General features: G+C 41.6%; 6 protein-coding genes across 6 annotated transcripts; 5 read left to right on the top strand and 1 right to left on the bottom strand.

Moving 5' to 3' along the window:
* Positions 1-4485: 4485 nt before the first annotated feature.
* Positions 4486-5671, bottom strand: FOMMEDRAFT_160800 (uncharacterized protein; the record flags this gene model as incomplete). The annotated part of the gene is made up of 6 exons (XM_007270473.1): positions 4486-4756; positions 4815-4877; positions 4932-5024; positions 5082-5197; positions 5258-5335; positions 5384-5671. 6 exons carry the CDS (start codon positions 5669-5671, stop codon positions 4486-4488), a joined length of 909 nt encoding a protein of 302 aa, XP_007270535.1.
* A 2866-nt stretch (positions 5672-8537) lies between these two features.
* On the top strand, positions 8538-9582 carry FOMMEDRAFT_170550 (uncharacterized protein; the record flags this gene model as incomplete). Its single annotated transcript, XM_007270472.1, has 2 exons — positions 8538-9086; positions 9151-9582. Exons 1-2 carry the CDS (start codon positions 8685-8687, stop codon positions 9580-9582), a joined length of 834 nt encoding a protein of 277 aa, XP_007270534.1. The 5' UTR covers positions 8538-8684.
* A 1016-nt stretch (positions 9583-10598) lies between these two features.
* On the top strand, positions 10599-11838 carry FOMMEDRAFT_23118 (uncharacterized protein). Its single transcript, XM_007270301.1, has 2 exons — positions 10599-11224; positions 11285-11838. Exons 1-2 carry the CDS (start codon positions 10811-10813, stop codon positions 11792-11794), a joined length of 924 nt encoding a protein of 307 aa, XP_007270363.1. The 5' UTR covers positions 10599-10810; the 3' UTR covers positions 11795-11838.
* A 444-nt stretch (positions 11839-12282) lies between these two features.
* FOMMEDRAFT_160796 (uncharacterized protein) lies at positions 12283-12523 on the top strand (the record flags this gene model as incomplete). Its single annotated transcript, XM_007270471.1, has 2 exons — positions 12283-12314; positions 12367-12523. The coding sequence occupies 2 exons, from the start codon at positions 12283-12285 to the stop codon at positions 12521-12523; spliced, it is 189 nt and encodes a 62-aa protein (XP_007270533.1).
* A 340-nt stretch (positions 12524-12863) lies between these two features.
* FOMMEDRAFT_142829 (uncharacterized protein) lies at positions 12864-13642 on the top strand. The gene is made up of 2 exons (XM_007270470.1): positions 12864-13063; positions 13118-13642. Exons 1-2 carry the CDS (start codon positions 12917-12919, stop codon positions 13499-13501), a joined length of 531 nt encoding a protein of 176 aa, XP_007270532.1. The 5' UTR covers positions 12864-12916; the 3' UTR covers positions 13502-13642.
* Positions 13643-14016: 374 nt separating this feature from the next.
* Positions 14017-15248, top strand: FOMMEDRAFT_142828 (uncharacterized protein). Its single transcript, XM_007270469.1, has 2 exons — positions 14017-14589; positions 14660-15248. The coding sequence occupies exons 1-2, from the start codon at positions 14146-14148 to the stop codon at positions 14969-14971; spliced, it is 756 nt and encodes a 251-aa protein (XP_007270531.1). The 5' UTR covers positions 14017-14145; the 3' UTR covers positions 14972-15248.
* Positions 15249-16216: the final 968 nt, after the last annotated feature.

Below are 16216 nucleotides of genomic sequence, written 5' to 3'. Positions count from 1 at the left end.
AGAAACTAGTATCCTTATCTATGTACAAAGCAGAAATAATAGCACTATCAAATGGAATACAAGAAGCTATAGCATTACAATACCTAGCAGATGAGATACTGTAGATCTCTGATACACTTACAAATATTTATTATGATAACCAAGCAGTAATTAAATCTATAGAAGCAGACGAAACGAAATACTCAACAAGAACCAAGCATATTGGCTTACAATGCAATTTTATTAAGTGTTATGTTGAGGAACAACTTATTAATATTAAGTATGTTCAAACAGACAATCAAAGGGCAGATATCCTAACTAAATCATTACATGTTCCAAAGATCAAACACCTTACAGACTTAATAGGTCTTGTAAATGTTTGAAGGGGACTGTTAACATGTATTACAATCAATGATACAATTACAGACACTACAGTAATGATAAGATGATTAATATACATATAAACGGAACAGACACAGAACAATGAGACATGTATCAGATACACAATACAAGACATGTATCAGATACACAATAAGTATCAGATACAAGATAATGATACATCGGATGTCTAAGACATACGGACGAATGAATAACATAAAAGCAAGCAACTTAGTAACTAAATATATATCATTATCAGGGTCTATGCCCTCATTACTTGTGTGATAACCTAAGAATACACATTCTAACAGATAGTCTTATGTATATGTTCTACAACTCTGTTCTACTATAGTGTATTGTGTACTGTTAATCTACATATTGTTCCTTGACTTTTAATATACATAGTGAAGTCTTTACTTAGGAACACTGTATCATTATCACTTTAGAGAGTTTTAACTCTTATACTGTACTGTGTAAAGAGTCTCATTGTATACTTTACATATTCTGTGAAAGTATCACTTTTATGCTACATAGGTAGTATAGTTACCTATTGTGTAGCATCATCTATGATGGTAAAAAGATATTCATACTTACTGTAAGCTTGTACTAGAGCAGGTCCCCAAATATTAATGTGGAGATAATCTTCATAACATTGTGTAAGAGGTGTTGTTTGTATTTTTGGTATTTCATTGTGTTGTATGTTTGCTTTGATACAATCTGTACACTGTGCATTTTTATTGTCTATTATCCTTTGACTTATAATCTCAGAATACTCTTGTATGAGTTTGTACAAGTAATTAAAATTAACATGACCCATTTGTTAATGTAAATCAATGATAGTGATTGTGTTAATAGATTGTTTATTATGATGAGAAACTATCATATACAAGTTATTTTATACATGTATTTCACTAATCTTTGTATGAGCAGGAGAATAAATAATACATTCATTGTTTGTTTTTATTAAAACATATCCTGCTTTGTATAATAGTGCTTTACTAACAAGTATGAAGTTCAGATTAGGATGATAGTATATGTTTTGTAGTGAAATTGTATTCACCTTAGTATGCTCATTAGCTTTGTCTTGTAGTTTTATGTTAAATGTCATTACTCCACTTTTACTAAGTGTGAATAATGATTTATTCACAATTGTAATGTTTATTAGGGTCGAGTTCCAAACACTTGTAAGACAGAACAAGTATAGAGTAGTGTGTACATTTGTACTAGAGTCCAATATATTAATACAATGTATTAGTTCAGTATCATTATAATGTATTATATTAATACATATGTTTGGATCATAATTGAACTCCTTAATGACTTCTTTCATATTGTTAAATGAGTTCATAAAGTTGTCTACTTGTATGACACCATCCTCTTGTACTTCAAATGCTGAAAATACATTAGATTCAGTAGATAGAGTGGATTGAACAGGTAAGCTGCTAGAACTTGATACTGAGGCTTCTACAATTGTAGACTCTAGTATTAGTGTTTCATTAATGTCTTTAATAAATACTGTTTCATTATCATCTCCAATGAATACTACTGTATTAAGTGTAGGTTGAGACAGTATAGTAGTAGTAGTAGAAGTAGTTACTGTTTGCCTATGCTTTTTCTTTCAAGCTTCTGTTGTTTTGCTTGTTAGAGGATTTTAGCAGTCTTTTAACATATGCCTGTACTTATTACAGTTGTAGCATTTAACTTTATTATAAGGCTTTGTTTTACTTTTAGCTACACTTTTGCCTTTTGTTTGTAGGCTGTCTTGTTCAGTATCTTGTTTCATTTGAGAGTACTAAGAATAATACTTAGTATATGTGTTTTGTAATTTGTGTATCAACTTAGCTAGTGTCAGAATGTCTTTCTGAGCTATTGTAACTGTTGGTAGTTAATTATAATAGGTAATCTGCCTGTCTAGCATTGTTGCTACCCATTTATACTCATGAGGAGTAGTAAGGTTAATTACTGAGATGTATGTATTGTTATTAGGGGCTTTATTATGTGTAGACAACTACTCATAGATTTGTTCAATGTTGTCTAACGTTTTATCAAACTGTGATACATACTCTTTTACTATAAACAACATAGATATGTCTATAGCATGTGTCATTGTTGTTTGAACATTGTATCATTCAGAAAGCACCTTTATAAGACTTCTAACACTTGTATGTGTTGTAAAGTTTGCATAAATTGTATTAGTTATTGTTTTTGTTATACAATGATACAAAACATTGCCTGTACATATGCCAGCATCATTGGAGGAAGGGGGATTGTGCTCTAGATGATCTGAGAGCATTATGACAGTGAGTGCACTGTATATGCACAAGCACCATATCTTGTATCCCTTTGTACCAGCCAACTTTTCTGTTCCCTCAAAGAACTTTGTAATGTCAGAGTCCTTCATTGTAGCATTAACAAAGGTATGCATTGTAGACAACATCATAATGGGTTTGGGGGGAGAGGGAGGTCTAGGGCTTGGTGGTCTAGCAGGAGGCAAAGGTGTTCTGTAAGAGCAAGTGTGTGGAGGCATTCAATAAGTACTAAGGCTCATAACCTTTTAACAAGTGTAGCAGGAGTGCCCCAAGTACTCTCTCTAATTGAGACATCAAGCAAGTGTCTGCCTTATATACTACATAGTGAAGTCCAATAGTCCGAGACATTCTAAGTGTAGTAACTCTACATAAGGCAATTGGGGATTTCCTAATCCAGAGTGCAATCTAATAGGGTGTAAATTATAAAATTCGGTAGGTGTTGTCAGAGCTTCGTCTGGGTTGTTCCTCCCTCCAACCCCACTTATACCTGGTCTGGCACCACGTCGAAGTAGGTTTGCAACCTCCTTCCCTTGATAAGTTTCTGTTGATAATTGTTTGACCGACATATCTCTTTACTAGTTCATCAAGTGCAATAATACTACCTTGCACGGAACCCGCATGTCCTCAAGAAGCTCCAAGCCGAGCATGACACAATTCTAGGCGGAGAAGACGACCCAGTTGCCGCCTTCCAACAAGTCAAATATTTTGCCTAGCTCTACTCCATCATCAATGAAGTCTTGCACACCTCATACATCGGCTTAACGCGTCTCGTACCTGTAGGCGGGTTGTCTGTATGCAGCAAGACCTTCCCTGAGGGCACGATATTTAGCGTGCCGATTTATACGATTCATGACGATATGGAAGAGGGGTATGACGACGTGGGGACAATCATACCGGAGAGATGGTTTGAAGGTGAACAAGCTGTGGTTCAGAAGACGTTTAATCCGCTTTCCTTTGGACCGAGGTATATTTCATACGTTATATTTATTAAGTTTAGAATCTAGGTTGTTGACTGATCATATTTTGCTTGATTGTAGGTCTTGTGTAAAGTAATCTCGCTAGTATTGGACTGCTACTCATCGTTGCGTCCATTTTCCGTCGATATGAATTCAAACCCGCCCGAGGAACCGACATGCCAGTGATTAGTAAAATACTGGTGTATGCTCGTTATCTTGACTTACTTAACTCACGATTTTGATTTCAACCATTCAGTTCGACATGTTTGAAAGGTTCCTGCGCAGACCACTCAGATATTGTGACGGCATGAGATGATGGGAGCATCGATTGTGAACTTTACTGCCGCGTAACACCGATTATGTATCTCCTGTCGTCTTACTCTCAGCTCTTTTAATCTTTAGTCAGGAATGTTCTAAAATTGGCAATGCAAGTAGGAACGGCTCGTCTTAAGTGCCTCCTTCGATTTCCTTTCATCCAAGATTACGAACTCAAGGAACACGCATCCTAATGAATAAGCACCGACCTATCCGAGGACGAATAATTAATAGAGATTAGACTCAGGGATATAGGAACTGTGATCCTTGTTGAAGAATTCAACATAGGTCAATATACTACCTTATAGCTTCAATCATGCAGCATATGAAGAGAAGTCATACTCCTTAACAGTGACAACAAACCTAGAGAGTATTGAAGCTGACTAAAAGTTACACAACAAGATTCTTCCAGAATATCTTTTGCGTCAAGATATTAAAACGAATCTTCATATTTTAATAGTCTATAAATAGATACAGCGAAAGCAATGTTTGAAAACTAAAGAGACTAAGAAACAAGCACAACGTTTAGATACGGTTTCTATACTAATTTACATCTCTCCGCTACCATAAGATTTGTAGTCAGAGTAAGGAAACTTTAGGTTGCTTGTAGACGACTCTGCCGAGAAATTCTCAAATGAATGCTTGGTATACTCGTTGTTGTGGAAAGCAGTCAAGCTTTCAGTTGATCCGGGGTTGTACAAGAGACTAGGACCTTGACCCTCGTAGTTAAATGGTGGATTTACCTCCAAATTCTGGCTGATCACCCGGCAGGGCATATTTGAATTGTTGTGCCCCATATTGCTGAAATTTGAGTGGAAGCTGATTGTGTAAGACTAAATGAGAGCAGCCACAAGCTTAAAAGGGTTCGGATACTTACAAGGTTGGAGAAACAAAATCTTGCTGAGTAGCATGCATCCCAACAGTGGAAGTACCGGATCCCCTTATATTGAAGTGAGATGAGTTAAATGAAGAGTAGTATTATATATATTCTTACATGCAATAGCCAATGTTGGAAGGGCCACTCGGATTCATAGTACTACTGATGAGTCCATTCTGTCCTGAGGCCTCATTTACTGGGGAGGAGTGCCTGCATATATTCTAATGTTAGAAAAGCAACATATTTAACAAGTATTGATGTACGTACGGATGGACCGAGGTTGAGTCGTAATTGTTCCAACCAGACCCTAGAGAGGAAAAAGCAGGTGGAATGATATCCAGCATAGTTACCGACTTCTCTCTCTCCGGATTGTCCGTGTTTGACTATCCAGAACAGAGTTTTAATCCTCATGCTCAGAGAATATGCAAATCATTCATACAAACCTTATGGCACACATCTAATCCAAACTTCTTGCATTGTCGACAGAGATACTCCCCGTCTTTGGGTTCGATCGGAACGCACTTCACAGAAATTTAGACTTGTGCTGGAAATGAACGAGACTGATTGACCTTTGTTTTCCCATTGACACATGCATGACACGGATTACGATTGTAATTTGCTCTGGTTGCGCGAGGACGAGTTGCGACGGCGATCTGGGCTCGGAAATATTCCAAGATGACGCCAACGTGGTGCCGATCTGCTCCGTCCATGTTTGGAACTTTGCCATCCGCTATGTCCTGAAGGAGCAATCGACCAAGCGGATTATTACAACGGAAATAGTCTATTGAATTGAGCAGGTTGAAGAATTCCAAACTCCTGTGAGCGGCAGCACAGCTCTCTTGTGTTTGAAGAGACATGATAAGGAACAGTACTAACCTGTTACCACATTGAAGAGATTCTTTAATACTCGAGTGAAAAATAAAAAACAAAAGTTCTTAGTATATAGCAAAAGTGGTGGAAAGTGTGGGAGATTTGTGCATGATTAGCACATATATTCCCACAAGTCCCACCTCAATCTGTACAAAGTACAGATCATAATCTGACAAAATTATAATTTTGTCAAATTTGTAGCCAAATACCCTCTTACTTTTTCCATTCCAAACTAGACCATCTTGTTTACTTCTGACACAGTAGAACCTGATCAGTATATAGTCTCTAGAAACTTGCAACTACAACTTCACTTTTACTATTCTAGGTTAGACTATCTTGACAGACTTGTGTTTAGGACAGAAATGTTTGTAATTACTAGCTATATTATTATCATGTTTACTGACAGCTTTATTATACTTGTATAGTAACTGTTACCTTACTGACATAGTTATTGTATTATTAGTAGAGTATTAAGAAAAATTTCATTTCTAGCCATTTCTTCTAGATAGAATAAAAGGTTCATATATTGTACTCTTATAATTATATTTTTTAAATAACATCTTTCTATACACTAACACAAGTCCTAATCATTCTCAGATTAGTTGAGTACATTACATTCAACTATTATTAGTATCTTATATATAGTCTGTACATTCTACCTTGTATATAAATTGTTACATATTTACTTAAGTAATTAAGGAACAGATCTAATAAAAGTATAGTAATACTTTTCTCTACTAGATTATGTGAAGGATTGCCTTGACTATGAAACTATTAGAAGGAAAGACAAGTCCTCTGAGTTAGTTGTAAGGCATATAGAAAATATTACTGTCTTTCTTACTAAACTTTTAAGTTAATCATATAACTGTTTAAAAGTTTACTTATTTACTATTATAGAGAATATAAGAACTAAGATAGACTAATACTTTCAATACACATTCTGCTTTTCAGAGTAAGCCCTTTTATACACTTCTTACTATTAGAATATACTAATAATATTAAGTAAAGGTAAGAACTAAAGCTCTTTAGTTTGTAATTAAAGATACTATAATTAGTAAAAATAATACACTATCTCAAAATACTATTAGTATTTTCTTATACATACACTCAATGAATGTATTAAGCAAAATGTTAAGCAAGTCTTAATACTTCTCTAAATCCTGGATGAAATAGAAGGCTTTCCTAAATGTAGAGTTTATAATTATACTATACACATTAGGTCTTAGTAAATATTAGGCTCTGCCTTGATTTAGATTGAGTACACAAATGTTGTTAGTACAGACAATCCTTCTGTAGATAAAAATAAGATTTGCAAGCACTGTAAGGTGTGAAAAACTCAAGCAGATATTAAATCTTAATACAATTTAAAAGATTAACACTTGCTAGTCAGGCATTACTACTCCTTTACAACATTAGAATAAGCCCTAATGTGTGTATCTGGTGTGTAAGGAGATAACAACAGAATAGGGTTCATCAGGCTCTGTCAAGGTCTAGACCATCAAGTTTATGAAAATACAATCTTGGCTGATAGACCTTACTGACTAGGCAGTAAGCCTCTTATACTTTTTTGGAACAATCCTAAATGTGGGACATTTCCCTTGTTAGTAATCTCTGGTGACAATTTAGTGAATTGGAATTAAGACAGAGCACAGTATTCAGAGCATAACCAGTGTGTATGACTGTGTCAGTAATGAACAAGTTTCATCTAGGATAAAAATGAGCTGCTTCCAAAACAAGGTCCAACCCTATAACTTTTTAAGACCTTACTTGAATAGCAACAACTGTATCAGCCTGAGGTCAGTCTGCTGCGTTTGATACCGGCAGGCTTAGCTCTCGGCTACTCTTGATAATTCCCTCGTGCTGACTGTGTATGTACAGTAGAAAATGTCTTATTGCATCACATCATAATGCATAAATGGCATAATGCATAGATTTTTGGCCTAACCAAAACTCAGATTTTCAGCCAAAATGTATTGTCATAATGCATAAATCGTATAATGCATTGGGTTTAGCCCTCTCCCGACGTTATGCAATAAGACATTTTCTACTGTAGTTCAGGTTAGTGAGTGACCGGAACGACGGATACGAGTTCTTCTTGGCTCAAAGTTAAGGTCCTGATAGTCTTGAAAATGTTGCGCTGACAGCGGACGTAGTTCAAGCCCGTGATGCTGACTGGAACGATGAAACGCAGGTTTTTCTCAGGTTAGAATCAAGGTTCCGATTGTTTTGAAGATGTCACAGTAGCCGGAAACGAGGACGCTGAGGCGTGCAAGTAGAGGCGAATGCCTTTAAAGTGGCAACAACTGTTTTGATTCGGGCATGGCATGATCATCGCTGGCACTAGAAATAAGCAGATATAGCCATTCGGAGCCACACCCAGGATATGCATCATTGCATGTGTTGGTGTGCATTTACAAGTGGAGGCGCGTTGTTTTTCGAGTTCCGCTTTTTTCATAACGGAGTCCCGATAGAAAATAAATTACTAATTTCGGTGCGTCGATCGGCTGGAGCTTATGTGAGTCGTCTCCTCCGCGGACAGTAATACCGGATCAGGAACTGAAGTGCTTCAGCGCTGTCCCGTCTCTTACGTCTCGTCCTCCTTCTCTTCCACTCATAAGTAATACATTTCGTTCAAATGGGGCTTGTACAAGCAAAAAAGGCCAAAACACTCTTTGACGGGACGACGTGGATGTTCCGTCGTATGTCACACCTTTGGTTATAATCCTGACTGGACCGCGGATTTAGAGCTGATATAAGACGTTGAAGGCGGAAACGGGTGTGCCGATGTGGGGTCTGGGTTGGTGTAAATAGTTATTAGAACGCGGCCGTCTGACGGACGGGCAGGTGGTCAAGCAGGCAGACCGTCATCCATCTACGTACACAGTGTCAAGTCCTCGCGTGTCCTGTCAGCCAGCCAAGTATTAATGCTTACACCTGCACGGATACCGACAAAACGACACCGACGTGTTCTTGTTGTTTCTGTCCTCATCTCTGTTCCCAATGTCTACATCCACACTACCTAGTAGCAGACAGACTCAACCAGTCAACCCTGATCCTGCCTCACCACCAAACGTTAATGGTTTTCCTAACGGCAATAACACGAACACGACAAACAATGCAGGCTCGAACGTCATGGATGGGTTGCCCTCCGGTGATGGGCCTTCGCCACTCGTCGCGGAGTTCATACTATCTGCTGGTGTCCTTGCGGGCTTAGTGTTAGTTGTTTGGTGGCGCAGGCGGATATTAGCTATCAATCCGTTTGCAAGACGGAAGGAGAGGGAAACGGAGGTGGAAGAGAAGCCCAAGTTTTGGGATATTTACTTGGATCCTGAGGTGGGGTTTGAATATAGTTATGGGCATGTATACGAAGAAGTTGAGAAATGGCGGTGGCAGGATGTTAAGGTGAATTTACTATCTCTCCTTGCTCAATTATGCAGAGACTGATTATTTCCGAACAATCTTACAGCCCATATCTGCAAGCTATTTACCTAACTCTTCAATACCCTCACGAACCGACTCTACAAACTCCTCCCCGGAGCCTCGATGTTCGAGCAGGGATCATCGCGACGCGTCCACCAGTCCTACATCTGTCAACAGACACGCAGACTCTCTGCCACCCTTGCACATCCCCCCACCACCCCAATTGCTCTCAACTCACGCGTGTCCGCCACGAATGCGCGTATCCGTGCTGATCTCAATGCCAACGCCACCCATACCGCGATGCCACACGCCATGCGATTCCGAAGCAGACGCGTCAGACGCGTCCTCAGAGATCGACATCAAGAAGAAGCCGAGCCTAATAGGGGTAACAGCTGGCTATAGACGGGGAATCAGCGTCGGTGACCTAGACTTTGCCCTTGGGACCACAGAAGTTACGCTGATAGAGGACGAAGGGTAACTTGATGCACACACATTTTATCTATTCTTTGTTCACGCACTATATGTTCTTCGATCGTTTCAATTCACGAAGCGTTATGATGATGTGTCAGTATCAGAAATCAGATGCCTGGTATTATGGTTCTGTTGTTCTCGAAAGAGGGTTTACAGCCGTTTAGAGTAAAATTCGCTGCACGTGCCCAAGCGCACGCCGAGGAGCCGTAGTGGCGCCGAGTGTCTGACTGACGACATCACCCGCTGTTTCCGAGTCCTCCCTTCGTCCAATTGTCTTTCCTCCGCTCATGTCTTGAGGACTTTTTGCGCGAGTCGCCTTGCGTGCCGACTCGTACCTTGTCGGGCGGGGTCGAACGGCGAAGGTGGCATATTTCCACTTTCTCTCGGTTCGCGAAGGTATCACAAGACAGAGAGCTGGTCTGATACTGGGAAAATACGATAGGTCCGATTGGTTAGTGAGGAATAGCGAACCAATAGCGCTTTCATGACGTGTATGTGTGTAGATAAGCGCCTGTCTGGTGTGTTACGACCACAGAAGAATCCGAGAAACCACTACAGTAATCCGAGTTTTCTCGAGGTTACAGGCCAACTGACCTTGCCAAGCAAATCATTAATCAAGCTCCGTTTTCGAGTGTATAAGACCTATCTGTGAAGTGCGGGCGCTTATGAGTCTTGCGAATTATGATGTATGATGTGGTGGCTTTAGTGGATAGGTTGGAAAGGTTGCCGATGTCTGGTATGTTCCGCCTAGTCGGATGCCCCGATGCGCGACGGACTCATGTGAGTGTGGGGTTCGTTTGGACGGTTTGTTTGGTTTTGGAATCTTGGATGTCGGCCGAGTGATCGCGAATTTGAAGAGTATTTCTAGACCTGCTCGTGTGCACGTTGGGCCGCTTTTTCTCCTTTGACGACTCACATTTGATATTTGGCATTACATGCGTGTACGCTCTACTCGATATCGCTATTGCTTCACTGCTGCTACTGCTGCTGCTCCTCGACATCACCACCAATATGCACATACGTGCTGTACATCTGATTGCGCTACTACTTCTCCTGTGACGAGAGGCAAGTGCTGGGCTTCGAATACTACGACACAGGATATACAGTCTGAGGATAGGCCACCTCCTTCCTCTTCCCTATCGAGAAGCATATACAATATACAGTAGACGAACGGACTAGACGATCATAACTTACTCGCGTAGTACGTACGGCTACGAACACGGGGACCGACTCCTATGGAACCCACTTTAGACTTTCAGTCCTCTACTGCGCCTTTCTCTTCGACTTCCCTATCTACATCTGTAACAGTAATTATCCCCGCCACTTCTTCACCCTCGTCTACGCAATCCCAATCCCAGAGCGTAGGAGGCGGTGAGGGCGGGAGCGACATGAGTCTAGCCACACCACTTGCGCCCGAGTTTGTGTTTTCTGGGTTGCTCGTTGTGAGTTTGGCTGGATTATGGTGGAGGCAGAGGAGAGTGAGGCGTGCAGGGGATGTACAGGTGGAGGAAGAGAGAAGGAGAGAGGAGAGGAGGAGGAATGCGAGGTTGGGTGCGAGGCCGAGATTGTTGGACGCGCGTGTTGAGACTGTGGATAGTGGTGGTGAGGCGGGTAGACAAGGGTGGAGGTGGAGGTGGAGAGAGGTTATGGTGGGTTACATTACTATTAATCTCGAGGTTTATCGAATTCCAACTGATGGTTTATTTCAGCCAATTTCAGCAGCCTATACACGCTCGCTCTCCATCTCTCCCTTGAACGCTGTAGATGCTTCCACTTCACTCCCTTCGGAATCGGACATAAGACGACGAAGTGCGAGGGTATCAAGGATATCGCTCCGGTCGAATTCAAGGACCGTCGAGGACACTTCTCCAGAAACACCTGCTCGTACGCCTCCACCAACACCTCCACCCACTCCTATTCCTCGTCTAGACGTCGCTGTACTCATATCGATGCCACATCCGCGTCCGCGCGCTCTATCTCATACCTCTCTACGACGTCATTCTAATAATAATATTGGGCAACTTGGGTCGGGCTCGTTACAACGCGAAGGGGAAGTGGAAGCTAGCAGTGTTCGATTGAACGAAGTCAACGTCGAAATCCCTATTCCTATTCCATCTTCACATAATCTGGGTTCTACTACAAGGATTCGTGATGGACTTGGTAATTTGGACGTTTCGCTTGAGATTGGTGTTAGTAACGTTGATGTGTTCGAGGGCTAGCTTCTATCTTCTAGACTTTGGCTGGTTTTTTTAATTATTATTCTTAACGGATTAAACATGGATTTTTGTATAAACTGTTGTTCTTTCTTTCGTTTAGCTTTACACAGTACCTGATGTAATACTGTCGATTTAAAGCTTTTGCTGTTAGTATTAATGTTAGCGTTCGGTCAGCTTCGGTCGTTTGCGTATTGTCGATCGATCTGCGCCAGGTTTGGATAAGATCTTTACACGTGGTACTTCAAATCATAATCAGCAGCCAAATCCTTGCTTATTCATAGCTATGCGATGGACATCTATTTATTTCAGCACAGTGCATTTACGGTAACGGATAACATTTCATACATCCACCAACAACTCGACGGCGATATCCAGCTATATCCGAATATGGTGTGTCGATCCCCCACCCCAGATCGGCCTTCCAAAATCGATTAAATAAATTGAAAACCTATCCCTATCGGAGTAGAGACAGGCGCTATAAATAGCACATGATGGAGAGGCTCTTCCCACCACATGTCCGTGTGTGTGCGACGGTCCTTAGGTGGGTTATCTTTACGCTCGACCTCTCTCACCAGCGACGACGACGACGACGACGAGACAACATCCAAGACATGTCCGCTGCTCACTGAGTCTCGTCGGCACCCCTATCCATCAGACGCTAACCAACCGAGACTAACGACCGCTTCACGAGACCCGAGTTTTGGACGGGACAAGAAATACTCAAGATTTTAAGTTCCTTCGCTTACCCCGATTCAACTTTGTTTGGACTTTGAGTTTCGGAGCTAGGGACGTGAAAAGTCTTGTGTTTATTAGAGGGGTGTTTGTTCTGGTACGATGGCTTTACAAACGTTAACGACAACGCCCATGCCTACGGGCACGGATACAGCAAGTGATCCAGGACCAAGTGATACGAATGCGAATAGCAATCTACTAGGTGGGAACGGGCCCACACCACTCGTTCCAGCGTTCATACTCTCCGGGTTACTCGTCATCGGGATGGTTATTATGTGTTGGTGGCGGCGTGTTGCTATGCGTCGTGCCAGTAGGAATGGTGGGGTTGGGATAGCGAGATATAGTGAGGATGGGAGAGTAGGTGTGATTGGTGGAGGGCGGGTTGGGATTGTTATGCTGGCTAGTGGATGGCAGGATGAGATTGATGCGATGAGGAGGATGAGGGAGAGAGCTGGGGAGGTGAAGTTGGGTCCGAAGCCTTTGATTGTGGATGTGTATCTGAAGGACAGGGAAGGGAGGGAGAGGTGGAGAGATATGAAGGTGAGCAGTCTCCGTGTTGGCAGCGCTACCTATGGTGTTGACTTTTAGACGCAGCCTATATCTGCTGGATATATACCCTCTCGGTCTCAAAATCCGGTTTCTCCACGAAATAACTCCTCTGATTCCCCGACAGACGAGAGACGAACACTCGACTCTGACACGACGACCACCGAGTCCAAATCTCCAACCTCCCCGTCATCACAAGCACCTACACCTCAGTCTCGCATACGCGTATCCGTACTCATATCAATGCCAACACCCCAGGCACATCATGCCGAGAACAACACAGACGCGCCAACCAAGCACAAGTCGAACGTGTCTTCGGGTATGGAGGAGAATAAGGATAAGGATAAAGAAGGTACGGAGGAAGCGAGGCTTGGCGAATTGAACGTCGCTCTTGGAATTACGGACGTGCCTGTTGTGCAGTGCAAGCGATGATGAATGACGATGTTTTGCTTGGTTGCTATATTAAGTTTTTGCCTTTCGCATGTGCTGTCTATTGTTTCCTCTTTTCACATGGGAATGTTGTGATGTATTACAAACACACTGTAGAATAGTTGTGTCATCTGTATATCCGTCTTATCCGACCGACCATCTTGAATCTTCTCGATCGACGTCCAAGCTCCGGATCGCCACTCGTCCTCTCTCTCGGAAGAAGGCTTACAGTATTCGCGGCTCGGCGAATTACAGCCAAGAGCCAAGCTCAACACAAGGAAATTCAGTTTCCCGACTCGATCAACGAGGAATTAAATTCATTAAAGTTTATAAATTATTTTAAGCATAGCATATATATAATAATACAGTTTTTTGATGACCTGATCGGGAGATTTACCCTGGCAGGCACGCGTGCGCCCGTTCTGGGTCGGGTCATCCTACATTCCCGACGACAGACACTCAATCGAATCTCACGCACGTACCTACGCACACGCACACGACGAGGAGTTGCTGTGGGCTTTCTCTCTCGTCTTACCACGTTCATGGGTCTCGTCGTCTGCCTTTCGTAAGCCTCCAAGACGAGGAGCGACTTATCAGCTTTTTGCTCGCCTTCGTTCCGAAAAGACGTTGTTTGACGACTTGCGCTAATGACTCGACTGGCTGCTGGTACTAGTCTTCCCATCACTAGCACTACTACACGTAGCAACATGTCCTCACACGACAACTGCCTTCACGCGCGAAACTCTGGCGGCTCCAACAGCAGCGCAGGCGCGCAATCCCTCACCTTTGGGTTTGCGTTCATGGCGATCCTCTTATGTCTCCTGGCCTTCGCGCATGGGATGCAGCGCTATGCGAATCGGAGACAGAGAGCGGAGTTGGAGAGGTTAGGTGCGTTAGGGGATGTGCAGGAGGGGGAGTGTATACCGAAGATTTGGGACGTTCATCTAACTGCAAATGGGAGTGCATTCGACAATGGGAGCCGGAACGAGGAAGCGAGCGTGAAGAAAGGGAAAGAATGCGCGGAGGTGACGGACCTAGGAGACTCGGTTTTTAGGGAGGAGGATGGACGAATTCGGTGGAATGACATCCAAGTGCGTTTTCCAGTGTTCGCGTTCTCGCGTCGATGGAAGAATAATAATTAATGTGATAATCTATTATTAGCCGCTTTCTGCAGCTCGTGTGCTACCCACAAATAGCTTATCTACTTCCATTTCCAAACAATCCTCCACCTTAGCTTCACATTCAAATTCAGCTTCTACACCTGCGGCGGAACCGCATGACCACGACCGAGACAGGGACCGAGACCGACCGCTGCAAGTAGCGATGATCATTTCCATGCCCGTTCCACCCCGATACGTACATAATTCACGACGTGACTCTGAAAAGACGGCCGTTTCTAGCTTACCACACGAATCTGAGAACGACTGGAGCGGGCAGGCGTATTATGAGTTGGGTGTTATGACGGTTAGATGAAGGTGAGGGTCGATGAATGTGGATGAAGTTCTTGATGTGTGTACGGACTTTTGGTGTCGTGTTTCTTTTGCATTTTTATGTATTGTTTTCGCCGTTTTTTGTTGTTCTCGTTTTCGTTTTCGCCTTACTCTTGGTAGTGTTGCTACTGTTGTTATTGGTCTATGGTTATTCGTATCTCTTGCTCAGTGACTTTTTCTTTGTCTTGTACTTCTAGAGTTTTCTTCACGTCTGTTTGTCCGTTTGTTTGTTTGTATCATTATGTTCCTCTGGATCTCCTTTTACCCTGCATGTTATTGATGTCAATATCCATGGTAGTACGTTCATTATGGAGTGGAATTACAATTATGCCTCTCTAGGATTTTGCGGGCCGTTTTGCGGTGATTTACACTTTCAGGAAGTCGGTACAGTGAGCAAGGACCTAGGCATATGTAGAGGTTGCTGAGGCATATAGCTCCACAAAATGGTTTAACTTCAGAGGGACCAGGACTATGTCAAATGAAAGTATATTATATTCTAGACACTTGAATGGATTCCTTTATTTCTTAGGCAACATATAGTTTATGTATTACACAGTAATGAGTGTTGGTGACCCTACTTATAAATGTTGAGAATGTTGAGAATAATTGATTTTCACATCACGAAAAAGTCGCAACAAATGTATTTAATAATAGCAAAAGTAAACTAATAAAATTATTTCATAAGCATTACATTCTAAAATAATACTTATATTTTACTTGTAATGTAATTATAATGCTTGTATATAAATGTAAGAAATATACAAAGTTTCTATTAAACTACAAACATGTTTTAGAGCAAGTAAGCTTACTAATAGTATTATTACAACATTACATGTGAGGTACAAGTACTCAACTCTTATTATAATCTGTTAAAATTATATTATAAGATATCTACAATAATAGTTGATAGATTATAATAGTTATAAAAATATTGTATTGTGCTTGTAAGTTGATTATAATACTTTTAGTAAGATAATATGCAATTATATATATTAATATTGTTAACAATCACCCTGTTAGACTTATAATATAATTTAGTTTTACTTTTAAACTGTATATCGAAGTGCTTACATAATTGAGTACCGAAGATCGAGAGCATATAATGACGCACTTGCTCTCGTCACTCCTTTCCCTCCTACCTCCACCATCTCCGCTATGTCGTCGCTTTTATCCTCTCCAGTCCAGTACTCTGCCTACAAGCATCCTCCAGCAGGCACACTGCCTGCAA

The sequence above is a fragment of the Fomitiporia mediterranea genome (assembly GCF_000271605.1).
Source record: "Fomitiporia mediterranea MF3/22 unplaced genomic scaffold FOMMEscaffold_13, whole genome shotgun sequence".
NCBI classification, from domain to species: Eukaryota; Fungi; Basidiomycota; class Agaricomycetes; order Hymenochaetales; family Hymenochaetaceae; genus Fomitiporia; species Fomitiporia mediterranea.
This window is presented reverse-complemented; position numbering and strand designations above follow the sequence as displayed.